The following is a 26,815-nucleotide window of genomic DNA, read 5'->3' as shown; positions in this document are numbered from 1 at the left end:
ACACTGGATTAATAGACAGCTGACTTGACTTTTCTCGTAACATCGGAACGGCCTTTTTCCCAAAAAATAATCTTATTGTTGTGGCGTAAGCATATTAGGTGATTTTTTACAGCCTGATAATTAAAATACTTTCTTGAAACAATATTTTTTGCAATTACTTAGCAAATTATAATCTTAAAATGTTTATGATTTTGGAAAACGTTTACGTATTTAGGGAAACTTAATTTGGGGGAAGTACCCGCAAACTTTGTGTGTTAGAATTTCTATTTTCTTTCTCAATTATGTTTACAACTGATCTTTCCTATTTTAAGGCAACTTGCAAACTTTATATATAGCTTATAAACTGATTCTATCCAGATTCAAACAAGTGGAAACATACCCTATGTCTGAACAAACAAATCGTAGAAAATTTGGTACGATATGGATATGCGTTTTGCAATATAAACAATTAACTTATATTACAATTTATAACATGGAAATGTATAAACTACAAAAGAAAATATTTATTTGCATAAAAGTAATTTGTAGTTTTCTGTGCGACTTACGTCATAGAAATATAATAAATCAAACGCGTTACCGCGCGTTGCTAATAGCAACAATTGAAGCTTTAATTATTGTGGGTTTTCAATGGAAAACCTTTATAGTTGGCAATGTATCAATTTACACAAGCGCGTGCACGCGATTTGTTACATTATTATGTGGTGATGAGGCAAGTGAAAGGTGGCAAAAAAACAGTTTACAGAATTAACAGTTTCAGCTATTTTATACAAATTTAAAACGAATTTAAAATCTTTTACAATTATATTACAGAAAGAAGCATTTTTGTACATATATAGTTGAATAAATTGTTATAAGGTAAAAATTAACAATGCTCATTAATAATATATTCGGGGAGATCCCTGAGCAAAGCATCACTTTTGTGGTTGATACTTCTGGGTCAATGTACGATGTTCTATCAGTAGTTAAAGATCATATAACAGAAGTTTTAATGGAACGAGCGTACAATAGACTCGGTACCACGTTCAACATCATCGAGTTCAGTTCTGATGTAAGTCAGATGCTTGCATTATTCCCTAATTAATTTGCAATACTGTGTTTAAAGTACTCGAATGAATAAATGTAACTTGCTTTATCCTCGCGTGGCCGGAAAACGACAGTCGTTATAACACAGGTGGTCTGTTTTATACACCTCATGCCTGCTTACGACTCGTTACGAGTTACTACGAATGAAACTTTGTGGGTGATTTCTTTTGTTTATTTTTTTTTTGTACGGCTGGCTATTTTTTAAGTATTTAGGTCATAAGTCACCACTTGATTGGAGCAATTCTCTTTAAGTGTCTTGCTAATCTGGTAGTACATATTACATAAGAATGTACAAAAATATATCAAATTTGTGGTTCAAAAAGTTAGTTTGGCAACTACATGTTAGGAAACCAACAAGATGAAATTTTCAAGAATATGTAACCCACACACTTAACAATGAATGAACATTACAATATTATATTATATTACAGATCACACAATGGGCAGACAGGATGGTCGAATGCACTCCTATCACAGCAAATGCTGCCACACGATGGCTACGCGGAATTGAAAGTCAAACGGGGAGCGACACTTTAACAGCGCTTCATATGGCATTTGATGAACCAAGATGCCAGGCTGTTTATTTGGTGGGTGAATGGTTTGATCGCAATAAAGTATTCTACTCTGTATGGGTGAGATCCTGGGGCCCGAAATTTTAATATATTTAAAAAAGTATTTTGGCACAGTGGTTAGTTGTCGCGCCAATGTTCATTCTTTGTAGGATATTCTGCATCACAAGCGTATATTAGCGACAGTCATTTATTTTGCTGATCCTACTGAGTAGTTAGGCACTATAATGGAAGGGAACTTGGTTTTAATGGCACTGCTCCAAGCCAGTGGTCCCTAATGGGTTGTAGCACTCTGGGTGTTAGGGTAACGAGCCAACTTTGATATAAATTGAGTGCCAGGCTGTAGGACATCACACGGGTAGAATGAACATCTATTTAAATTTACATCTTGTCCAGCAGTAATAGTTTATATTTATTTTACAATTCTATAATACCCAGGTAACTGATGGAATGCCAGACCAGAATCCAGAGGAAATAATCCACAGGATTACCAAAGCAAGTTATGGCCGTCCTGTCCATTGCATTGCAGTGAGTACGGGGGTGGGAGATCTTCCATTGTCATCGACAACTTTCCTTGAAAACCTTGCGATTGAAACAAGAGGAAGTTTCCATGTGGTGCAAGTGGGGCGCCTTGGTGATGTCAGCAAGGTGAAGATACACTTATAATAGACATAATACTTGCTAACATAACATAAACAAGAGAATCTTGTTAGAATCTTGTTAGAAGAAAAGGGAACCAACAGCAAAACAACAGTCAATAAAACACGGGTCCGCAAATCTGACCCATAATTTATCACATTTATTACAACACGATATGGAGAAGAAGCGTGGAAAAGAGTGTTAGCCAAAAAACTTCCTCTAAAACAGTACATCATGTAGATAAATGACTGGATTAACCGAGTATGCCGAATGCGATTACCAAGGAATGTTATTGTGCAGTTTACCAGTCATTTTTAATTGCTTGCATAAAAATATTTCAATACACTTTGTCGTGCATAACTCCATTTTGCATATGAGACATACTAAATTATATCTCATTTGCATGCAAAATTCTATATCTTTATTTGTTGCAGTTGGTATTTTCATGTCTAGGTTTTTTTTAATGATGTCCATCAAATTTTCTTCCAAGGTCAACTCTATATACAACAGTGTTTACACACCTATTGAAGGCAGCAAGAAATGCAGCGTGGAAACTTCCTTGACACATAATCCTTACACTAACTTACTCTCAACCCTGCCAGCACCAACTCCACCATTTGTACCATTCTACAGGTAAGTGAATATATGACATTTAACAAATATTGCTCCAACCTAGAGGTCACAAATAGGTTTTTCAAACTCTCATCAATATAGAAAAAATAACAACGAACAAAAGCAACCACCCAGAAAGTAATATACATGGTATTTGTAAAAGGGCACAAAGTGTATGAAACTGCCCTGTGTTATTGTTGTTGCTCGTCACAGAAAGACAAAACATATATCATCAAACCAAATCATCTTGCATTTTCTCAGCTCTAAATACGGAAGTTTCCAACATACTTATAACTTCCCTTATATAGAACTATGCTTTATAGATTCACAGTGAATACAAAATGTAAATTTTTACCTGAACATTGCAACTACGAGTGTGTTTCAGATACAATCCACCGTTACACACGGAGGTCTTCAAGGAAGCTCTTGAGCGCACCCCAGTGGCCAGCATAGTTGTACGAGGAACTCGTATTCTAGCAAGGAGAGATGAGGATGGATATTACTATGGGGGAAGTGTGGCTCAAGAAATTACAGTAATAAACATTAATTGTAATGTGAATGAAGAAATGTATTTGATTAATACTCTCATAGCAATGCAACAATAGTTGTTAAATCATGGGTGTTGTATTTCATACACTTTATGTCTGTCTATAAGTTATCACATACTTAACTTTGTGGGTGGTCATTTAATTTTAAAACTTTTGTATTTTTTCTTGGTGTATGGCTGATAAAGACAACCCATGAAGGACCACTGAGTTGGAGCAATTACCTCTAAGTGTCTTGCCTAATGACACATACGACCAATTGTTCTAAATAGTCTTGCCCAAGAATGCACACACCCACAATGGTAGCAGTGTCAAGCCTTGAATCTGTACACACTTGGCTAGAGGCTGTGCTAACCACTGTGGCACCTGACCCCACTCAAACCTTACCTATACAACCACTGTGTAGTCTGTAAATAATGCTGTGTTGTTTAAAGGGAGATCGAACCAAGTTCCTTGTGGAATTTGATCGAACAAAGAAAGGACGAGATCTCCGGATGCAAGAGACTTATCTTCATGACATCATCGCTTGGAACGATGCTCTTCGTCACTCAGTGGTTGCGGAAGATCATGTAAGTTAATTATTGTACAGGGGTATATCTATTCTATTTTTGTGGGTGTGGTCCTTGTCGAGAACGTCGGATTTGGGCCAGAGTTGGCCTATTACCCCAACACCCAGGTAATCTATGTAGGTTGTTCATGTGACCAGTGTAGCTTTGTTCAGGATTGTAGTGGGGCAATTTGAATACTTCAGCCTAGATCTCAGGTACCTTGGCTTGGCATATTGTACCATAATACCCATAGTGGACACAACAATGGAGAATATACTTTGAATGCAGTAATGGTGAATTTAGTTAGCCCAGTGTTTATGGGTTTAAGGCTCAATGAGGCTACTATAAGGTTTGGGCAAGTCACTTAACAGCAATTGCTACAACAATTGTTACCCAGACAAAAAGGGTGGAATTAAGTTGCATCCATCAATTCAATACTTGCATTGTTTAAACATATTTATCATTTCAGGTACTTGCTCCATGGGAAGAAGAAGGGAAGAGATACGGACCTGGTAAAGTTATTAGTGGGACAGAGAGAAGACATACTATAGGTGAGAATGAATGAAATTAATAGCAAGGTAATTTGATATTGACATCTGGTTTTGTTGACATGTGTTTCATAGACAAGACATTAAACGAGAATTGCTCCAACCCTGTGGTCACTAATGGGTTGTTTAAATTGTTATCTGTATGTTAAAAAAAAGTTTAGTTACCCACAAAGTGACCGATGTGGTAACTTGTAAACGGGCACGAGGTGTATGAACCAGAACACCCATGTTATAACGACTTCCTTGGCCCCTTTTACATGATAGATGATACCCAGGGATTAAATAAAGTACTGTTCACTGTCATAGCCCCTCCATATAAGGATAAATAATATACATTCATATTCATAGGTGATTACAAAGACAGCAATGTTGTGGTTGCATTCTGGAACGGCAAGACTGTAACTGTGGAAAAAGGAGTTTCAGTTTGGATTCCTAAACTTCTTTATGATAGAATCCTTGTAGAGCTACAAATGCCGGTATACGATGGTTTAAAATACAAACAAATTACAACTGCCATGTACTAAACCTAGTATTTTATTTATCTCTTTTATCAATGATAAGACCATATCAGTTAAAATTACAAAGAATTAACAGCAAAACAACTTTGTGCGTGTGTTTTTATATGTTTGATAATTTGGACAACCCATGAGTGACCACCGGGTTAAAGCAATTGCCGTTTATGCCCAAGGATGCATACAACCACAATGGAAACTTTATATCTTTCTAAGATAACTGCAAGGAAAGAAATAATTGATTCATCCGATGCGAGTGACTTACCACCTGGATATCCATCGTTACCAATTGGTGCTGATGATGTCATCAGAGCTCAACCTTGGGATCCATTAGTTTCAATCAGGTAAGTTGTACTGGGATGCAGAAGTGGTTTTTAATCAAGTTATACTGTGAAGGCAAGTTGTTGTTGGGTTGTTGGCCCAGCATATGTGAACGCAAGATATAAGCATCTAACCCTGACCGAGCTGTCAAGGGAAGATCTCCCATCCATTACCATTAAAGTCCTTGTTGCCTACCTCCAGGGTAATGGGCCAATCGTGGCCTAAATCCTAGGGCTCATGGCGTACAACGCTGCTAATCCTCACCCACATAGAATAGAAAGACAAGTTGTAATGGAATGTAGCAACCACCGCTCCATTGCACCGGCATCTTGCCAGTGAATACCAGGTTCAAAGCTTGGTGCTGCCACTATATTGTATGTGAGCCCTTAGGCGAACATATTTTACCTAGTGCTTCGAACAACCCATCATAGACTATGGGGTTAAGTTATTAGGTGAAAACACTAAGCTCTTTTAGCAAAAATTATGCTAACAGTTGTTTTAACGTTCCATTTAGCTTGGGTTTATCCGGGTAGAATGACATTTAATAAAAGCGAAAAAAAAAATAGCGACTGCAGTACAAACATATTGGCTGTATAGTTTGTATTAAAACTTCCTACTTTGCAGGAGGAATATATTGTACCACCCATGGTTCCACAATGGTATGTATTACTTCCCCACCTACCCCTTACTCACACCAGTAGCAAGACACCTCCAGTCCTGGCACGAACTTATTCTAACGAGACCTGACCTGCTGTATGGTTCATGGCCCTGGCCGTTTTACCCGAAAAATGTTCTTCCTTATCGACGACGGTATCCGGTAACACAACCTAAACTAGAAGGTGATTTAAATGATTTATTTAGTGGTTTTAATCTTATAATAAACACTATAATCCAATAAAAAAAAATAAGAAAAATCATCACTTATAAAGTTACATATCAGTTTTATAACAAGCACGCATGAATTGTGTTGAACAGAACACTAGAAAAACAAATAAATTTCAACATTTAGCAGCCACACAGTAATTAAACTTTTATTCAAGCACTTTTTAACCTTAGCATGTTTTAATAACTGTTGCTCTGCTGACCCCTTCTCTTCTTTATTTTAAATATTTTTCGTTACTGTATTGAAAGGGGTGATGGGCCTGTTCTGGCTTAAATCCCAGGTCCTTGACAAAGATCTAACCCACATAAAACAGAATACTTTATTAGAAGAGATGAATCTAAAATTTTATTATCTTACAAATTATCTGAAAAAATTGACCTAAACTTAAAAACTGAAAGTTGACTCACAATGTAAAACAATAATGTTGACATAGGTTCAAGTTTAACAAAGGAGGAATTGCGTGATATTGTTGACCGGCAACTTGATGAACACGACTTACTACGAGAACCACGAACAAAATCTCCAATGTTGTCATCCGATAGTGACAGGTGAGATGAATGTTTGATGTATTCTTGCAGGCCCGTCTAACTGAAAGGTTATGGGTTCAAGGCTTGTCGCTGCTACCATTGTGTGTATGTTTCGTTGGGCAAGACACTTTACTGCAATTGGTACCGCAAAACTCAGTGGTCAATATTGGATTGTCTAAATTGTCAGCCATGTCGGAATATAATGACCCACAAAGTTCCAAACGTGGTAACTCGTAAGCTGGCACGAAGTGTATAAAACAGAACACCCATGTTATAACGACTGTGATTTTTCGGCCACTTGAGGATAAAGCAAGCTACATTCATTTTACAGTGAACTGGAGGAAAAAGACTATGAGGACACAGTAGCAATGTGGCCTCTTATGGTGGACAAAGGAACAAACACGGGGAAATCATATTTACGAAGAAGTAAAATGGACAAACCTGAATGGAAGAAATACTGGCCACAAACCCCACAACCACGAAATCATCATCAACCAAACTTTCATCAAAGACCAACAGGAATGGTGGGTTATTATAGAACAGGATAAAAAAGATCCATGTATTTTGCAGTTACTGTCATGCCCTCCTTGCATACAAAACACCCAAACATATTTTTCCTGTCTATGTCTTTGTAATTTTACCCATCTAAAGGTAAATCTATTTTACTGTATGCAAGTTTACAGAATTTTAGTTTTCAGTTTTTTTACACACGTAAATGTAAAGTCTATTGTATATTCTTTTGTCATTTTTTACCAACAGTTTATCTATTATCTATTTACTGTATATTATTCTACCTTGTGCGAGTTTAGAGAATCATCATTTTACTCACAGTTCAGCACATGGGAAGATCCAGACTTTGGTTCCCATGGTGGAATCAACAATAGTTCGATGTTTGATGAAGTTGGAGGACATGGAGTCAAAAGTGATCGCAAGAAACTTCTTCATCATCTTGAAACCCCATATGTAGAACGACCAGAGGTAGCTGTTATTATAATCATTGTTTATGACATTACTATAATAAATTCTGTGAACTATCTCTCATCTGGTGCTTCTAAAATGGTAAAATTCTTATCTAAAGAAATACAGTCAGAATTGGGTGCTCCGAAAGTGTAACAAATAAAAATTAAATTCATCTATTTGTTTAACATAAGAAATATATATTTCACCTAAATGGTATCATAAGTTTCTTATTCCTATGTACATAATTTTGCTATATATGAATATATATTTCGTCGAAATGGTATCATAGGTTTCTTATTCCCATGTACATAATTTTGCTATATTTGAATATATATATTTTGCCTAAATGGCACTGTCAGTCTCTTATTCTAATGAACACCAGACGTTAAAGTCAATTCCCTTCTCTTCCTTCTTCAAATAATGTGAAAACTTCATTTTCATAAGTTTATTCTTATACTAATTTATTTACTTATTCACTTAATCTTTTCTCCATAGCAAGCAGGTTATGTGCCAAGAATTGGTTCAACTGATGGTCATCTGCATCGTTATAACGACCGCATCCAGGAGCTGCATCGGAGGTCTGCGTCCGCTCGCGATGCAGAATACAGGAACAAGAATTGTGAAGTCTTCAGAAGAGCTCAAACCATTGAAGATACTAAAAGGTTACAACAGTTGTTTTCATGTTTGTTAACATAATGTTTAGTAATAATTAGTAATTACAAATTTGAATATTCCTCTTGAAGGTATTAATACACTTATGGGTTGTCGAAGTTGTCAGCAGACAGCCATACAGATATGTGTTAGTGTTACATATATGGTATCACTTATAAAGTAACATACGTGGTAACTTGTAAGGGGCACAAGGTGTGTGAAACATAACACCCTTGTTATAACTACTGTCATGCCCCACCAAGGGAGGATAAATGAGTCCGTATTCTCAAAACAATTATAGATGCCCAACTTGTTCTTGCTTTGTTGTAAACCTGTTTAGTGACTTTAAGATTTAAAAATTGGTACATATACTGTATGTGACTTAACTTTTCTTGTTCACCAGGCAACAAGCGATTCAACGTATTGGTTCCGATGTTGAAAAACAACGACAGTATGAACAAAAGTTACAAAACACAATCGATGCAAAAGCAAAGATAAACCAGGTGATCAAATGTTAATACATCTCACTATTTTAAGGTTTAAAGTTCAATTCACAGTTTCAACTATTAAAATTACTAAATATTCAAAACTTTGTTCTTTTCTATAAATAAGCAAAATTGATATTATATTTGATATGGATTACTAAGATCCAAGGATAAATTACATCATCACAAATTTAACTCAAAATTTGTGTCGTACCTTTTTAGAATTTTCGTGATCGATTTTTCCAAAAAGAACTCGATCACATCAACCGACAAGAATCTCACTCACAATGGTTGCAGCATAGAAGGGATAAATTTACCAAAGACCATTTACAGAAACTCGACAATAGAGATAGAATGCAAGAAAGTAGAGCGGTGGGACTTGTTACTTTTCTGTTATGTTTGTAAAGGGAATACCGACACAAATAATAGGGATGTGCTGAACCCCAGCTCAAAAGCAAGTGTCTGAGCATCTCCTTTTTGATACGCGGCTGAAAATTAGGCCCAGTGTCGAGGCCTTTGCTAATTGCTATAATGTTGCCTGGGATTTAGGCCAGATTTGGCCCATTACCCCAACACCCAGGGATTTAAGCTTGTTTTGGCACATTACCCCAACACCCAGGGATTTAAGCTTAATTTGGCACATTACCCCAACACCCAGGGATTTAAGCTTAATTTGGCATATTACCCCAACACCCAGGGATTTAAGCTTAATTTGGCACATTACCCCAACACCCAGACTGCTTACACAGTCCAAATGAAATGTACCCGTTGCTCTGTGTAACACAATAAGACATAAATGAATGAATGTAATGAATGTAACTTACTTTATCCTCGCGTGGCCGGAAAACGACAGTCGTTATCACACGGGTTTAACACCTCGTGCCAGCTTACGAGTTACCATGTATGTTGCTTTGTGGGTGATTATTTTTTTTGGATTTTTTCATATTTTTTATTTATGGCTGATAATTTGGACAACCCATTAGTGACACTGGGTTGGAGCAATTGTCGTTTAGTGTCTTGCCCAAGAACACATGCGCCCACAATGGTAGCAACGTCGAGCCTTGAACCCATAACCTCTGGGTTACAGGCAGGCGCGCTAACCACTAAACCATGGCGCCGGACGAGAATTTATTCTAAGTGGTAAGATATGGGTTTAACCAGAGCCTTTTTTTAATAATACAAATAAATGTTTTTTCAGATTGGCAGACAATACCGTCAGATGCGACACCACAACGCCACAGTCCGTCGAACACGGATGGAAGATGCCAGGGTGGCTGGGGCAACTCTGGATTCAGCTTAAAAAATATTCAATAACTTTATTAGTTGCTGCCAAGGAGTCTGATGTTGCACAATCACTGTTGTAGAAATTATTTCATGAAGCACATAGTGTAGTAGGGGGGGGGGGGGGGGTACGGGACAGCTTTTATAGCACATAATATCTAAATATTCTAATCATGTTTTAAACAATTAACAACGGTTTATGGAAGTCTTGAGGATATAGTTTATAATTGTTTGAATGTTCTTTGTTTACTACCAAATAAGACGAGAAAATATAATAAAAAGGTGTCCCATCTTCCCTCACCCTACTGTATATATTGTTATAGTGGTATTAATAGTGGATTTTTGAGTACAGAATATTCTTTGACAATCAAATTATTATTTCAACAATTTTTTTTTTTTATTAAAACAATTAAAAATTTTTACAAAAATTATTTTGGTAAAAAAATATTTTGTAATGTTTCAACACAATGTCGTTTTTTTATGTGTTTTTTTTTCTGATGCATTGACACACATTTCAGTCCAATGAATGTTAATTAAGCGCACTTACCTGATGCACAATAGAAGCATTTCTTTCAACATGTTTGATAGTTGCCAAAGTAAATCGTACTTGCAGCATAGAAGGGGTGTTTCAAATATTCTATTCTACATGGGTGAGGTCGTGCAGCAAGACGCACCATGGGGCCAGAGAAGCCAGAGTTGTCCCATTACTCAACCCAGGTTGCTACAACCCAAAGGTGACCACTGGGCTGGCGGCAATGTCTGTGAAGGTCCTGCAGCAAGGCTTGTCATGGGACCTGAGATTTAGGCCAGAGTTATCCCATTACCCTAACAGCCAAGGTGCCACAATCCATATAGGCAACAAGTGTATCAAAACAACTTCCTAACATTGATTTTGGGTGGGTTATAGGAGCAAGCCATGTGCATAGAAATTAAGATTATAGTTACAGTCACTAATTAAGAACAGAAAAAATAAAGTCCTTCCAAAAATTCCAAGGATTGATTTTTTTCTATTACGTATTTCGTTGTTTATTACAGGATTTTAGTAACATTATTAACCAGCATTTTTGACACAGTAGCATTACAGTTAAGGCTCTATGTTACTCAAATAGAAATAGAGTTTAATGCTATTTGGCCTTATGTCTTCTTGGAAAAGCCACTTAAATGCTCCAATAGATTATTCGTTAATGAGTTAACTTCTCCAAGTTTTGGCTTCTTCTTATAAAACCCAGTATTAACCAAGTAAATTCAAATACACTAATGATAACTTTTATCCAAACTTTACAACTATTTTTACTTAGCTGGCATAATTAGTAAACTCCTTGCTTTGTGTCACACCCATAGGACACCTAATTATGAATAATTGTAATCTTTAATGAACATTAACAAATATATGAACTAAAGAAAAATACTTTGGCAATATTATTCAAGGGACGAGGTTATTAATTTAATATAAATTAATATAAAATATATATAATATAATTTGCTCTTATATTTTAATATAAAAAAATTGAAATATAGATAAATAAATTTATATGGCATGAAACATTTAGCATAAAATGTTGTTTTCATGCAGCTCATGCAAAAACATGCAAGTTATTTAATTCTTTTCTATTGGAATAAGAGACTGACGATGTCATTTAGGCGAAATATAGATTTTTTATATCATACAATTGGTTGGACTTGATTTTTGTATGTTATGTTCCAAAGCACAGAGACAAACTGTTTGCGAACCAAATGTTTTAGATTTTTAATTCAATCCTTTCTTCTTTATCCTCATCTGAGCCAGGATTATACTTCTCTTCCAAATCCCATTTAATGCCATTTTTAAATCTCTGTAAATATATGACTGCAGACATGAATGTAAAACCAAAGAAAAAAGTATTACCAACCCAGTGGTCACTAATGGGTTGTCTAAATTATCAGCCATACATAAAAACATTCATCCACAAAGTTACATACTTGGCACAATAGTTAGCGCCGATGCCTCTAACCTTGAGGTTACAGATTCAAGGCTCGTCGCTGCTACCATTGTAGTCATATGTGTCCTTGGGCAAGACACTTTACGACAATTGCTCCAACCCAGTGGTCACAAATGAGTTGTCCAAATTATTAAGCGTACATAAAAAAACGAAAAAATCCAAAAAACATAATCACCCACAAAGTAACAAACATGGTAACTCATAAGCTGGCACGAGGTGTATGAACACCCGTGTTATAGCGACTGTCGTTTTCCGGCCACACAAGGATAAGGTAAGTTGCATTCATTCATTCGTATACATAAAAAAATCAACCCCCCCAGGTTACATACATGGTAACTCGTAAGCGAACATGAGGTGTATGAAACAGAACACCCGTGTTAAAACGACTGTCATTGCCCCGCCATGCGAGAATAAATAAGTTACACACATGGTAACTCGTAAGCTAACACGAGGTGTATAAAACATAACTTACTTGTGATAAAGTACCTTCACCACGAGCCATTACATAACAAGCTACTCCTGGTATCCATAAAATTGAAGATAGAGAAAGTATCCAACCAATACCATTAGCCCACCATGGATAAACATAATCACCGACTTTAAGTGGCTCCCATTTAATACAATAGAATATCAGAATTGCCTGGAATATAAATATGTTAAAATGGGCAGAAAATACCTTCTTTAGGTGACTGTACACAGTATCCGGCATGCGAAGCCGTATGCAAACCCGAGTTCCGCATGCGGCAGCGTAATCCGGACAAAACAGACAAAACGGAAGAATTCTGGATACTGTGTACAGCCACCTTTACAAGTCCCGGGAAACATAACATAATTTTTATTTATCTTTTCGAAAACAATTGCGAAGATCGTGTTATTTAAAAAACGAAGCGAAAGGAATCAGCAGCAAAACAGTTGTTAAAAAAGCTAAGGATAAAAAGTGCGGGAAAGGTTAGAACGCTGGTATCCGTCCTAACCAGAGGTTACCTGGTTCAAGGCTCAGTGATGCTGCCAACGTGGAAGTAAGTGTGCATGGGTAAAACACTTATAACGATAGCTGCGTAAATTTTTTTAATTTAAACCAACTTTTAGTTTGAAAAATATAATAGGCTAATTTTGAACTGATGCTTCTGATTTTTTTCCATAGCGTGTTTTAATGGCTGTTGTTTTTGCTGCTAATTTATTTCTTTTTGTTGTGTTAATAACAAGATCTTCGCAATCGTTTTTAAAAAGATAAATATAAAATCATATTAGTACTATACTAAAGAAAACAAAATTTAAGAACACACTGTTAAACATACCGATGTTGCAGTTGGTATCACGTATTTGTAGCAGAACTTGAAATATAGGGAGAGATTGGTGTCAGTCATGTATTTAAAGTCGATGGCAAATCTATCAGCATTCCAAAACCAACCAACAGCAACAGACTCACAAAGTGCTAACCACAGAAGACATATCCCAGCCCCTCCGTAATAGTTGAGTATCTCAAATATGTATAATCCATTCTGGAGAGAAATTTGTGGTTGCAAAGGTGAACTATAGTAGTGTGGGGGAAGATGGAACACCTTTTCAATCTATTTTCTCTTTCAATTTGGTAGCAAACAAACATTCAACGATATTTTATAAAACTTTATCCTTACGACTCCCATAGATTGTTGTTAATTGTTTAAAACACGATCAGGATATTTGGTTATTGTGTGTGAAAGGTGTCCCATCTTCCCCCACCCTACTATAAAACGTAAACAATTGCTCTTAAATACATCATACATTAAGCCTGTTACACTAGTCAAGAAGAAGAAGAGTCACATTTGTGTTTCGCATCCATGGCATAATGGTTCATGCACCTGCCTCTAACCTAAAGGTTATTGGTTCAAGGCTCGTCGCCAATACCATTGTGGTTGTGGATGTCCTTGGGCAAGACAATAACAACAATCACTTTAATAAAGTAGGCACTAGTGGTTTGTCCAAATTATCAGCCTTTAAAAAAAAATTCCCTTCAAAAAACATTTACCCACAAAGTTACATAGGTGGCAAGTCATAAGTGGGCCTGAGGTGTATTTTTCTTGTTCTATGACTGACTTTTAGACAACCAATAAGGCACCAGTGGTTTGGAGGTAAATGGATTACAATACTAGGTAAATGGGTGCCAATACAATAACAGATCACACATTCAATACCTGATGCAGAAGCATGAGGCTTAAAAGGTAAAGAGAAACCCCAAATGCTGTTCCAGTCATAGCACGATTCTTGGAGTTTGAAACAGCGTTAGGAAAAGCATCTCCTATGATCACCATCATGCCTTCGAACTCGGAGAACTAAAATATAACAACAAGTATAAAAAGTTGCATAAATATGTATTATGTAACAGAGGAATGTTCTATTCTATATAGGTGAGGTCCGGCAGCGTTGCACGCTATTAGGACTCGGATTTAGGCCAGGATTAGCCCATTGCCCTCCAGTATGCGACTTTGTGGGTGATTACTTTGGAGAGAATTTTTGTAATGTATGGTAATTTGGACAACTCATAAGTAACTGTAACAATCCGAGTAATCATTGTTGAGCCCGCGGGTGATTGCCCGCGCCTAATTAAGTACGGCGTCTCTTGCCGCATTCTTGGCAAGCGATCACGTGGTGATAGCCACGTAACACCACGTGTCGGCTGGCCGGTTATCCAGATTAAATGGTTGGGACTCTCTTGATTGTGATTGTACTGGCCGGACGTATTTGCTGCTATACTATGTGTGTACCTGATTTTATACGAACCGAATAAATAAGTAACACTGGTGACCACAGAGGGGCCGCACAGTATAGCAAGAAGATTTTAAGTAAAAAGATTTTAAGCAAGACGATTTTAAGCAAGACGATTTTAGAATGAACTTTTTTTACCCACCGCCTAATTATGAACTAGGAGGGAATTTTAACTCTTTTCTGTTAACATTTGAAAGTTTTTGCGACAGTGTGAGCGCAAACGAAGCAACCAAGAAACATGCTTTTCTTTCAAGTCTGCCAGACGAGACGAAGTTCGACATGCGGCCAATCGATGGAGTCCTGCAAAATCTGAGTTACGAAGACCTTAAGAAACGCGCGCAAGAAGTAGTTTGCGGCATTGATCAGTGTGCGAAAGCCAGACAGCAACTATTTTCGAGAAATCAAGCGATCGGTGAGTCGGGAAGAAGTTTTGTAACCGCTCTTACAAACCTCGGTGAAATGGCATATCCACGTGAATCGGACAAACAGATCCGAAATGACGTCATGTACAACATGCTCATCAATGGGTTAAGAAATCGCAATCAGGCTGAACAATTACTGCAATGTTCCGAAAACAAATTACAACCAAGTTTTATCGAAATAGCTAAAAAGCTACTCGGCAAAGAAGAGCGAGCACCTATCAGTCAATCCGTTACAGTTATATCTAATGAAAGAAAGGAAACGGCGGACCTACGACTCTTGATCACACAATTACAAGAACAAATGGAGGAATTGCGCAGACAACACCACAACCATAACCAAATAGCAAACGACGCACGACCTGCTGAAAGAGATTTAAGAACTTGTTTCAATTGTGGTGTTAGAGGCCACATTAGCAGAAACTGCCAACGTAAACGACACTGGCGTGGCTACGGACAATCGCGACAACCCTACCGACCCATCGAAGAGAACAACCCAGCAATCACTCGGCATCGAATTCACACCATCGCTGGAGAACAACACCGGTATGCTAGAATAAATATAAATAACAAGCCCGTATATGCTTTAGTAGATACTGGTGCTACGGTCACAGTCATATCTAGAAAATTCTTTGATCTATTGAACGGTCATAAGTTGTCTGGGTCCCCTCCTAATATGCTATTTGTGGGTGCAGGTGGAAATAATATCCCTATGGATGGTACATCCCTTTTTCAATTCTTTGTAGCTGGCGTGAGAGTTCAATTTAGAGCATTCGTTTCCCCTGATGTAACTGAAACTTGCATACTCGGCCTGGATTTTATCGAATCTAATGAATGTGTTGTCGACTATAAGAATATGATATTGACGGCTTCTGGAGGAACTCTCCCATTGTTAAAGAAATCGGGTATTTTAAGAACTTGTGATATTTACCTCAATGAGGCAGTGAAAGTACCTGCTTTAACAGAAATTGTTATCCCGTGTAAATTTAAGAGTCTTGGTGTCTCTGGTACCCACGATGTGATAATTGAACGTAGTCAAAATTGTTTAGAAAACTATGAAATTGTAACCGCTAATTGCGTAACAAAAACCATGGGTGATAATGTGACCGTAAAAATGGCAAACTTCACGTCATCAGATAAGTACTTGCCTACGGGTGCAGTGGTTGGTAAACTCTCTCCAATCGTGGGAGAAAACATCTTTTATGACAATGTTTTTACAATTTGCAAATCAGTGCAAACCCCAATAGAAATTTCATCCGATGATGGTGATATCAGTGTTCTATTGAAGGAATTGAACTTAGATTTATCAGCTTTGTCGCAGGTTGAGCAAACTGCGTTGATCGATCTGATAACAAGACGCAGAAACGCTTTCGCCCTGTCTAATAAGGAACTGGGAAAAACATCTACGATCAGCCACACAATTAACACGGAGAACGCAACACCGGTCAGACATCACCCACGAAGAATGTCGGATGAGCACAAGAAAAAGGTAGCTAAACTTATTGATGAAATGAAAAATACGGGCGTTATAACTAGCTCCAATTCCCCTTGGTCAAGCCCGGTCGTTCTTGTTCGAAAGAAAGATGGAGACATGCGATTTTGTGTCGATTATAGATCGCTTAATCAATGCACAAAAAAAGACAGTTATCCGCTCCCCCGCGTAGATGATTGTTTAGATGAACTATCTGGCTGCCAATATTTTTCCACCTTAGATTTAAAATCCGGATACTGGCAAATACCCATGAAAGAACAAGATCGTGAAAAAACCGCTTTCACGTGTCACAAAGGGTTGTTCCACTTTAATGTAATGCCGTTTGGCTTGGCTAACGCACCGGCAACGTTTCAAATGTTAATGCGCATCGTCCTTAATGGCGTGGAATGGAACGGTGCCTTGTCATACCTGGACGACATTATTGTATATGCCAAATCGTTTACAGAGCATCTGCAATGTCTAGACCAAGTATTAAAACGCTTGATTTCTCATGGACTAAAACTGAAACCATCCAAATGCAACTTTCTTAAAAAACAAGTAAAATTCCTTGGGCATATCGTATCAAAAGCGGGCGTATCATGTGACCCAAACAAAACCTCCACAATAGCAACCTGGCCCTCACCTAAATCCGTTAAAGAAGTTAGGCAATTCCTTGGACTTGCATCGTATTACAGAAAATTTGTAAAAGAGTTCGCAAATGTTGCCGCGCCGTTGTACGACCTTACAAAGCTCACACCAAAGCAATTCGCTTGGAACAAAGAGTGTGAAAGCTCGTTCACGAAGTTGAAATCGGCATTAATATCACCTCCTGTCTTAGCGTACCCCGACTTTACAAAACAATTTCTACTGGATACTGACGCTTCTAATACTGCAGTGGGCGCAGTGCTATCGCAGGTCGTTAATGGCGAAGAACACCCAATTGCGTACACAAGCAGATCTCTGACAAAAGCCGAGCGTAATTACTCTACAACGCGTAAGGAACTTTTAGCGATTGTCCATGCGGTTAAAAAGTTTCGATGTTACTTGGACAAATCATTTCTGTTGCGCACAGACCATGCAGCATTGCGATGGATGTGGACATCTAAAGAAATCTACGGTCAATGCGCGCGTTGGTTCGAATTGTTGGCTGAATTTAAATTTAAATTGGTTCATCGGCCGGGAGTAAAGCACAGCAATGCAGATGCATTAAGCCGTAAACCAGACAATAAAACCGTCGTAAACAATACAGATAAACAATACCCATATTCCATTGACCATAATTATGTTAATAACACTCTCCCGGAACAGGTTAACGTCATTGATTTGAGGAACAGCATCGGGTGGTCATTGGAATTTATAGAAATGGCCCAAAATTCCAACGACAACTTAAATACTGTGAAACAATGGGTTAAATCAGGTATACGACCCCCATTTAAAAATGTTAAAAATTGCTCGAGAGATCTTCGGCACTACTGGGCGATTTATGGTGAACTGGTCATTATTGATAAATGTTTATATCGTAGAAGTGAAGATAAATTAACAAACACAAAGTTACAACTTGTTGTTCCAGAACAGTTGAGAGACAAAGTACTCCTTTCATTGCACGATTCGGCTCATGGCGGTGGTCATTTGGGATTTGATCGCACATCAGCAAAGCTATCACAACGATTTTACTGGGCTCGGTGGAGGCAAGACACCGCAGAGTATTGTCAAAAATGTACGATGTGTGATCTAAGAAAGGAACCGACCAAACGCCCAAGAGCCGAGTTGGTTCCATCCGATGAATATTCTCCATTCCAACGTGTGGAAATTGATGTCTTGGGCGGGTTACCAACTTCAACAAATGGTAACAAATATATCTTGGTTGCCTGTGACGTATACAGCAAGTACATGCAGGCGTGGCCAATGAAATCACAAACAGCCAATGAAACTGCGTGGAACTTCTACCACCAATGGATAACTGTGCATGGTGTACCCGAACGTATACATTCCGATCAAGGTGGAAACTTCCAAAGTGCTCTGTTTCAAGAACTAGTTAAGTTGTTGGGCTGCAAGCAATCCAAAACTACAAGCTACCATCCGATGGGCAACGGTGGTGTCGAACGCAATAACCGGACAATAATTGCTATGTTAAAGAATTATGTGCAGAACGATCCACTTTCTTGGGACGAAGCAGTGTCTTCGATTTGTGCTACCTACAACGCAAGTAAGCATGAAGAGACAGGTGTATCACCCCACTACTTGGTTACAGGCCGCGAGTTGCGATTGCCAAGTGACCTAATGGTTGGCAGAGGTTCATTCCTTCCGTCTGCATTCGCGATGAAAGACCTACAGGACCGTATGATCCTAGTTCATCAAGTGGTGAAGTCGAGAATGATAGGACGAAGGAAGGCAATGAAGGATCGCTACGACAAGCGGACTACAAAACCAGAGAACTTTAACATTGGAGATCAGGTTCTTCTTCAGAACACCGTGTTAGACCCACAAGAAAAGAAGAAATTCCATCTTCCGTATAAGGGACCATATATGGTAGTAGATGTTGACCCGCCGGTCAACTATGTGATCGAAAAACCAAACGGATCGAATCGACAGCGAGTACACTACAATCGTTTGAAGCGAAGTCGCGGTGATTACACTGAATTACAACGAAGTAGCGAACTGATGACGAAGAGGGTAACGAGAAACATATTACCCAAACGTGGTGTATACATGTTTCCTACTAGTGAACCGAGTGGCGAACCGCGCACCACTCGCCAGCAGTCGACGCGACCGCAACGTGATGTTCGACCGCCTTCGTTTTTGTCGAATTACGTCACCTAGTAATATTAGTTTCGTGTGTTTCACGTGTATGTGTGGGAATGCCCTATTTTTAGTGTTGTTTTGGTCCTGATGAGATTTTTTTTTTATTTTTTTTTATTTCACGTTTGTTTTTTGTCACATTTGTTATGTATATGAAAACGAATAATGAATAATGCCACGGTTTAAATTATTGGCTTTGTCTCCCAAAATGGCATAGTACTTGTGAAATTGTGTGTAATTGTACATACTTCACCCCACTTTTTCAATTGTTCTGTTTTGTATTTATTTTACACCTGTGTGAATTTGCAAACATCATTTTTTTTATGCTAAACTAGTAATAGTACTATCTTTGTATGTGAACCCGCTGATATCATTTCGTCACACTTCGTTACCGCGATTCTGTAGTTGTATTTTGCATTGCTGTATTGTCTTTTATGTCTTCTTTTTTTTTCGTGGGAGGGGGAGAGTGTAACAATCCGAGTAATCATTGTTGAGCCCGCGGGTGATTGCCCGCGCCTAATTAAGTACGGCGTCTCTTGCCGCATTCTTGGCAAGCGATCACGTGGTGATAGCCACGTAACACCACGTGTCGGCTGGCCGGTTATCCAGATTAAATGGTTGGGACTCTCTTGATTGTGATTGTACTGGCCGGACGTATTTGCTGCTATACTATGTGTGTACCTGATTTTATACGAACCGAATAAATAAGTAACAGTAACCACTGGGTTGCAAAAAAAGCAATATTTTGATAGTGACCGGATAAATTTATTGATTTTTATACTTATACATAAAGGAAATGTAAAAACCACAAGTCACTCACCGCGCTGTCAATGCAAACGAGATAAAACATGAAAAAGAACAAAATTGACCAGAGTTGCGGAACAGGCAACAAACTTAACCCATACGGCAAAACTTGAAAAATAAGTCCTGGGCCTAAAATGAATAAATGAAATTTATCTTTTCAGTCACAATAACGACATCGGAAAGTTTATGATAGTGAAAAGACAGTAGTAACGGTAAAGTAACAATTGGTATAACACAGTTATGAAAAAAACAGAAAAAAAAACTCAAACAGTCTTATGACCTTGATTTGTAAGTGAACGGTCAAAAATAAGACTATATTCTAGATTAAACCCATTGCAGCACCTATTCTTTTGTTATAGATCTTATGCTATAATAATTGCTTTACTTAAGCATTTTGTTCGGTATTCTGCTTTATCATTTGCAATTTACCTCGTCTACTGTATAAATTTAATTTCATAAATACATTATTTTATGGGAATCGTCCAATGGGTCTCATATATAAAATATAATGGGTCTCAAACACTTTAAAACAGTGGATATGCTCAAATCTCAAATGGGTCGGAAATAAAAAATACTTGGCTAAAAAACAATTAGTACAATACATGTCTATAATAATCATCAGTTTTCAACTCAGCTGATGACGCTCGTAATTTCAACTTTATTAACGTGCGCAATATGACCAAGGAAACTAAACGTTATTAACCCCATGAATATTGAAGTAAGACATCCAATTGGTATCATGAATACTGCTTGCCTGTAAGTTGAAGTTGAATATGAATAAATAATATTGTAACATGTCCAGCGCCGTGGCATAGTGGTTGGCGAGCTTGCCTGTAACCCACTTAACGACAGTTGCTCCAACCCAGTGGTCACTAATTGGTTGTCCAAATTATCAGCCATACATAAAAAAATGAAAAAAAACAAAAAAAAATAATCACCCCCAAAGTAACATACATGGTAACTCATAAGCTGGCACGAGGTGATAAACCCATGTGATAACGAGTAACGACTGTCGTTTTCTGGCCACGCGAGGATAAAGTAAGTTACATTCATTCATTCTTAATTTGTCTCTTCGATTACTGTAGTGAAGCCTATAAAAGAAAATGAAAACAATAGACAGAAAGTCCTACCCTGGCCTGGTAGACATAAAAATATAAGTGCAGGTAAAACTGCTACATAAAGTGTTAGTAGCACACAATAGAAAAATAAATCCTAATAATAACATTATATTAGATTGAATATATGAACGCAGTTTAATTATCCTTGCGTGGAGGGCAACAACAGTCATTATAATATGGGTGTTCTGTTTCATACACCTCGTTCCTGTTTACGGGTTACCACATAATAACAAATATGTAACTTTGTAGGTGATTAATTAAACAAGAACTATTCATACTTGAAATAGTTGTTGCGCCGAGGATTGAAACTTCCAAATGCTGTTAAACCAGTATAACATACACCAAATGAATACATAGCTTGTGAGGCAGCTTCAACCCAAACCTGCAAGGTGTTTAACATGGTCATTCTATCATAGTTACACCCTTGATCTTTTATTTTAAAATAATATAAGTTTTTATATTTCTCTTAAAAAACAACAGCGAAGATCAGATTATTAAAACAACAACGAGAAGTAAATTAACAGCAAAACAACAGTCGTCAAAACACGCTATGATATGGAATAAGGCACTAATTAAGATGGGTTTATGATTTTATATCTTTCGTTTATATATATATTATTTTTAGATACCTTCTTCTTATTTTTTACTCAATTAAAAAACAAAAACATTTAAAAACATTCTTCTGTGAACATTCACCAATAACCACAAATATTGGCACTAGTAAGTGAAGAATCCTCCGCTACATTACAGATTAGGCTGGTGGGAAGTGTTAGGGGTTATATGGGGGTTAAGGGTTAGTAGTTGTACGAGTTCATGGTAAGGGGTAAAGAGATAATGTAGAAAAACTTGAATGTTTTTTTAATCAAAAATTAAACTATAGTCACCTGGGGAGATAGAAGGCGCTCAAAATCTGGAACAAAAAGTTTCCTCATTCCATTGGAGGCTCCTTCTAATGTAACTCCCCTCACAAAAAGCACACATAATATAACATACGGGAATGTGGCGGTGAAATAAACAACCTAAATAAGGTTACAGTTTGGTTCTTTACACCATTAATGCAATGCATATGAGTTTTGTATAAGTCTGGCGCTGTGGTACAATGGTTAGCGTGCCCGCCGCCCGCCTCTGACCTCTAGGTCTAGGTTATGCGTCCAAGGCCCAAGATATGTTTTGATTCATATGGGTCCCTTTAAAATGTGCGGGTTGCGCGTGGTTGCGCGTGGTTGCGGATATTCTCTTAAATATATTCGATATACAACAAGTGTGCCTTGTGCGAGATTTTGTGGTTAACACGGCTATTTAATATTTAATCTTTATGAATTAAGTAAACTTTTGGTAAACTAAAGCACTTAATCCGTGCTCAAAGCACACTAAACCGTTACAATGTCGTTATAAACCACCTGGCCGCCGTATTAAAGCCCATGCTTATGCGAATAGTTTTCTACATCAGACCTACGCAATTTCGCTTGACATACCTTTCCACTTGACTTGACTCCTCTTACAGTTACAGCAAAAATAGTAACAAATGCTGCCAAAGACGCCAAGAGCATTTGCCAATTGAAATTTTTGTTGTACGGGTTGCCGTTGGGAAGTCTCAAGACGTAATTCCTGATGTATATTGAGTTACATGTACACCAATGAATGAATGAATGAATTAACTAAGTTGATCGTCGCGTGGCCGGAGAACGACAGTCGTTAAAAACGGGTGTTTTGTTTCATACACCTCGTGTCAGCTGACGAGTTACCACGTATATGTTACGTAACGGTAGCACTGAAGGGTCTTGAACCCGTTACCTCCTCTGGGTACAGGCAGGCGCTAAACAACTTGGCTACAGCGCCGGTTTAAACAGGCTTTACACTTCCGCATTTGCTTACCTCCAGAACTGTACTTGTGGCAACGAATCTTGTAGAAACACGATCTCGTTTGTGATATTTACACCCAGTGCTGAGCACGACTCGGTGTTCCATTCGTTATCTAGAAACGGGAATAATTATGACACTTGCATTTGTAGTTAGGCAGAGCAATTACATTACATAATCGTTTTTGCCTGTTCGAAAACGATAGAAGATCATGTTATTTAAACAACGTAGAGAAGGGAATCAACAGCAAAGCAAAAGTTGTTAAAATACGCGATAGATAAAAAGAGTAGAAAAGTGCGGCAGTTAAAAAGCGTGGATGTTAAACCTAAATTAGACGGTCTTAAATGAAGAAATGTAACTTGCTTTATCCTCGCGTGGCCAGAAAACGACCATCGTTATAACACAGGTGTTTTGTTTCATACACCCCGTGCCCGCTTACCAGCAGTTACCACGTATATAACTTTGTGGGTGGTCTTACCGCATGTTGTCCATGGAAGTGGGCCAGTTGTGAACGACAGCGCAAGATATAGAACCCCCCACCCAATTGCCCACATGAAAGGTATCATACAAAATACGGTGATGAACAAAGCGCCGTAACCGATTCCCTGCAAAGGGTGTTTGGGAAGGGTTATTTTGTGGTATTATGTGTCATTGAACAACTACTGGCAAATGCTTTAACCTAGAGGTAATGAGTTTTTCAAAGTGTCGGCCATATATAGTAGGGTGGGGAAAGACGGGACACCATTAGCACATAATATCCAAATATTCTAATTGTGTTTTAAAAAAATAATAACGGTCCATGGGGATCGTGCGGAAACCGTTTTAAAATTCTTTGAATTTTCTTTGTTTATTACCAAACAAGACGAGAAAGTAGAATGGAAAGGTGTCCCATCTCCCCCCACCCTACTATATAAAAAAATCAAAAAAATATTCGCTTACACAAAGTTACGTACATGGTAACTCGTAAGCGGGCACGAGATGTATGAAACAGAACACCCGTGTTATAACAACGGTCATGGCCCTCCACGTGTGGATAAATATGTTATATACGTGGTAATTAAGTTACTTACCTTCATGATTGGCAGTCTATCCCACGCAGCCACTCTACCATACTGGGTAAGTTGACCAAGTCCAACCTCAAACATGTACAATGGTAAAGTAATGAAGCATGCGGATATCACGTACGGTATCAAAAATGCTCCTGCAAATTAGATCGTAAAAGGTTGTCAGTGTGTTTGACCGTTTTAGTATGGGTATACTATACTGTTGAACTAATATTATATCGTACTGTGTGGTAAAATAGGCATTGTTAGCACCAAATCGCATATTTTTTTAACTTTTTTTAAGAATTATCAAGTTCTTTTAGAGTCGCAAGGCTACAGTTATATAATTCTGTACTCTTTGTTTACTATCAAATGAAACGATAAAATAGAATAAAACGTGGACCATATGACTACACAACATGTCCCATCTTACCCCGCAATATATTCAATCTTACACCACAATATGTCCTATCTCACCCCACAATATGTCCCATCTCACCCCACAATATGTCCCAGCTTACCCCACAATAGATCCCATCTTACCCCACAACGTGTCCCATCTTACCCCACAATATGTCCCATCTCACCCCACAACATGTCCTATCCCACCCCACAATATGTCCCATCTCACCCCACAATATGTTCCACCTTACCCCACAACATGTCCCATTTTGCCCTGTGATATGTCCCATCTTGCCCCGTGATATGTCCAATCTTACCCCACATTATGTCCCATCCTACCCCGCAATATGTCCCATCTCACCCCACCCTACTACACTTACCGCCTCCGTTCTTGAAACAAAGATACGAAAACCTCCATAAGTTACCAGCGCCTATGACGTAGCCGAGCAGACTCAGAATAAACTCCGTAGGTTTCGCCCATCCAGTGCTGCGAAAAAATCCATTTTGTCGTTTTTTTCGTTTTATCATCCAATTTTGGTAGTAATTTTTTTTTTGTTACTTCTGCTACCAGGCATAATGTGGATAATGTTCTGGCAGCTCATCTAACATAAAACGTATTCGTTTGCATCTGAGCACCGTAACATAACGATACACCAAGTTTTTTTGTTTTAAAAGAGACTTTAAATGTCCCAACTTATCCCACCCAACTATATGGTCATTAAAAACAAAATACTTTTACGTCATCCAATATTTCGATGTTACAGTCAAAAATGATTTAAATAAAACGTTTCACACACGTATAAAAAAATCATTTTTTTCTCTCCAACTAGAAGCGCAGCTAAAATTCAATAAAAATACGATCTATTAAATCTTTAAGTACATTAACACACACTCGCTATAAAAATATAATAATTATAGCTTACTGTTGTTTTTCGCTTCGCTTTTTCATTATATAGATACTTTCTTAAAACGTAAACTAAACTACTTTCTTTAACAAAGTCGTATCCAAAAAACTGCAAAATTTCCAAGTTACGTTATGTGTTTAAATTTACAAAACGGTGAATATAAATGTAACGTAAAATTCACTTAACTTCCAAAATCACAAATAAAAATCGGAAGGCAAATGTTTAATATATTTTTGTTTTGACGTTACTAACTAAAACTAAAGGCATGTTAGGGGGTGCGAATTCATTGTTCTACAGTCGCGCCCACCGCAACATAAAGACATTATAATACCCTTTTTGCATGGTCACTTTTATGCGCGTAAGAACTCGCATATTTACTCGCAAAAACAAATGCGCGAACCTAATAAGTTGCTCGCATACAACCTAAGAGACCTTAGCGTAGCATTAATAGTAGTACACGTACCACAGTTAGGGGACTTTAGATGATTGAATAACAAACCAAGCAAACCAATTCTGCGTTTTTTTATGAAAACTCAACAGGATCAGGTGAGGTTCAACCATGACTTAATACTGCTTGGGTATAGTAGTTTGAGGAAGATGGGACACCTTTTCAATTTATTTTCTCGCCCCCCTTGGACAATAAACAAAGAACATTCAAAGAATTATAAAACTATATCCTTACGGCTCCCATAGACCGTTGTTAATTGTTTAAAACACGATCAAGATATTTTGATATTATGCGCTAAAGGTGTCCCATCTTACCCCACTTTATTATAGTTAGTGTAAACCGCTTTCCACTGCAATGTACGTAATCAGGCATTTGTTACGTTTCATAACGGTGGTTTGGTCCGGGACGTTGATTTAACGGCCAATCGCGGAGCCTGACTGCTGTGGTCTGTTATAAGCTACACTGATTACAACTCAACTATAAAAATGTAATTTAATAAAATCTGCATAACAACGAATGACATTAAAATATACACTGGACTGTTACAACAACTCGATAAGACAACCATTCGATACGGCTTTTCTCAACGATAAAACAGTTTGTTCACAATCAAATAACTTTTGCCCAACCAAACAATGAAACAACTTTCAGCCAACAC

The 26,815-nt window shown here is 37.8% G+C and overlaps 3 protein-coding genes and 1 long non-coding RNA gene across 5 annotated transcripts; 2 read left to right on the top strand and 2 right to left on the bottom strand.

Moving 5' to 3' along the window:
* The first annotated feature begins 592 nt into the window (after positions 1-592).
* LOC149737449 (uncharacterized) lies at positions 593-10,740 on the top strand. Its single transcript, XM_089875535.1, has 17 exons — positions 593-1,048; positions 1,515-1,670; positions 2,091-2,300; positions 2,782-2,924; positions 3,289-3,436; positions 3,883-4,017; positions 4,466-4,547; positions 4,893-5,020; positions 5,273-5,400; positions 6,002-6,216; positions 6,694-6,808; positions 7,119-7,311; positions 7,619-7,765; positions 8,243-8,409; positions 8,802-8,901; positions 9,106-9,255; positions 10,082-10,740. Exons 1-17 carry the CDS (start codon positions 869-871, stop codon positions 10,181-10,183), a joined length of 2,499 nt encoding a protein of 832 aa, XP_089731661.1. The 5' UTR covers positions 593-868; the 3' UTR covers positions 10,184-10,740.
* LOC149737450 (uncharacterized) lies at positions 2,090-8,356 on the bottom strand. Its single transcript, XR_016384586.1, has 4 exons — positions 8,217-8,356; positions 7,617-7,769; positions 7,229-7,432; positions 2,090-6,848 (listed from the first exon to the last, which is right to left on the bottom strand). It is a non-coding gene; the product is annotated as an uncharacterized LOC149737450 (long non-coding RNA).
* LOC149737447 (creatine transporter-like) lies at positions 9,685-25,847 on the bottom strand. The gene is made up of 16 exons (XM_089874305.1): positions 25,728-25,847; positions 25,185-25,291; positions 24,430-24,560; positions 23,838-23,964; positions 23,375-23,474; positions 22,975-23,107; positions 22,384-22,518; positions 21,778-21,881; positions 21,016-21,135; positions 20,398-20,515; positions 14,318-14,455; positions 13,442-13,645; positions 12,616-12,783; positions 11,896-11,996; positions 10,712-10,958; positions 9,685-10,178 (listed from the first exon to the last, which is right to left on the bottom strand). Exons 1-14 carry the CDS (start codon positions 25,751-25,753, stop codon positions 11,904-11,906), a joined length of 1,704 nt encoding a protein of 567 aa, XP_089730431.1. The 5' UTR covers positions 25,754-25,847; the 3' UTR covers positions 9,685-10,178; positions 10,712-10,958; positions 11,896-11,903.
* Positions 14,658-16,353, top strand: LOC149737448 (uncharacterized). 2 transcript variants are annotated; one of them, XM_089874287.1, is made up of 2 exons: positions 14,658-15,853; positions 16,054-16,353. In XM_089874287.1, the coding sequence occupies exons 1-2, from the start codon at positions 15,012-15,014 to the stop codon at positions 16,073-16,075; spliced, it is 864 nt and encodes a 287-aa protein (XP_089730413.1). In that variant the 5' UTR covers positions 14,658-15,011; the 3' UTR covers positions 16,076-16,353. The 2 variants fall into 2 exon arrangements, with proteins under 2 accessions (XP_089730413.1, XP_089730414.1); XM_089874288.1 differs by having other exon boundaries at positions 16,003-16,123.
* Positions 25,848-26,815: the final 968 nt, after the last annotated feature.

This window comes from Ciona robusta, chromosome 3, assembly GCF_009617815.1.
Source record: "Ciona robusta chromosome 3, ASM961781v2".
NCBI classification, from domain to species: domain Eukaryota; kingdom Metazoa; phylum Chordata; class Ascidiacea; order Phlebobranchia; family Cionidae; genus Ciona; species Ciona robusta.
The sequence above is the reverse complement of the archived record's forward strand: the minus strand, read 5'-3'. Positions and strand labels throughout refer to the sequence as shown.

Excerpts from the sequence above, each read along its gene's own strand:
- LOC149737449 (XM_089875535.1), top strand. The coding sequence starts at position 869 with ATGCTCATTAATAATATATTCGGGGAGATCCCTGAGCAAAGCATCACT. Across the intron at positions 3,437-3,882 it reads GTGTGGCTCAAGAAATTACA|GGAGATCGAACCAAGTTCCT; the intron begins GTAATAAACATT and ends TGTTGTTTAAAG. Across the intron at positions 7,766-8,242 it reads CATATGTAGAACGACCAGAG|CAAGCAGGTTATGTGCCAAG; the intron begins GTAGCTGTTATT and ends TTTTCTCCATAG.
- LOC149737448 (XM_089874287.1), top strand. The coding sequence starts at position 15,012 with ATGAACTTTTTTTACCCACCGCCTAATTATGAACTAGGAGGGAATTTT. Across the intron at positions 15,854-16,053 it reads ATCGCTGGAGAACAACACCG|CTGGCGTGAGAGTTCAATTT; the intron begins GTATGCTAGAAT and ends AATTCTTTGTAG.
- LOC149737447 (XM_089874305.1), bottom strand. The coding sequence starts at position 25,753 with ATGAAAAAGCGAAGCGAAAAACAACA. Across the intron at positions 24,561-25,184 it reads TTGTTTCAAGAACGGAGGCG|GAGCATTTTTGATACCGTAC; the intron begins GTAAGTGTAGTA and ends TCTAATTTGCAG. Across the intron at positions 12,784-13,441 it reads TGATACCAACTGCAACATCG|GCAATTCTGATATTCTATTG; the intron begins GTATGTTTAACA and ends TTTATATTCCAG.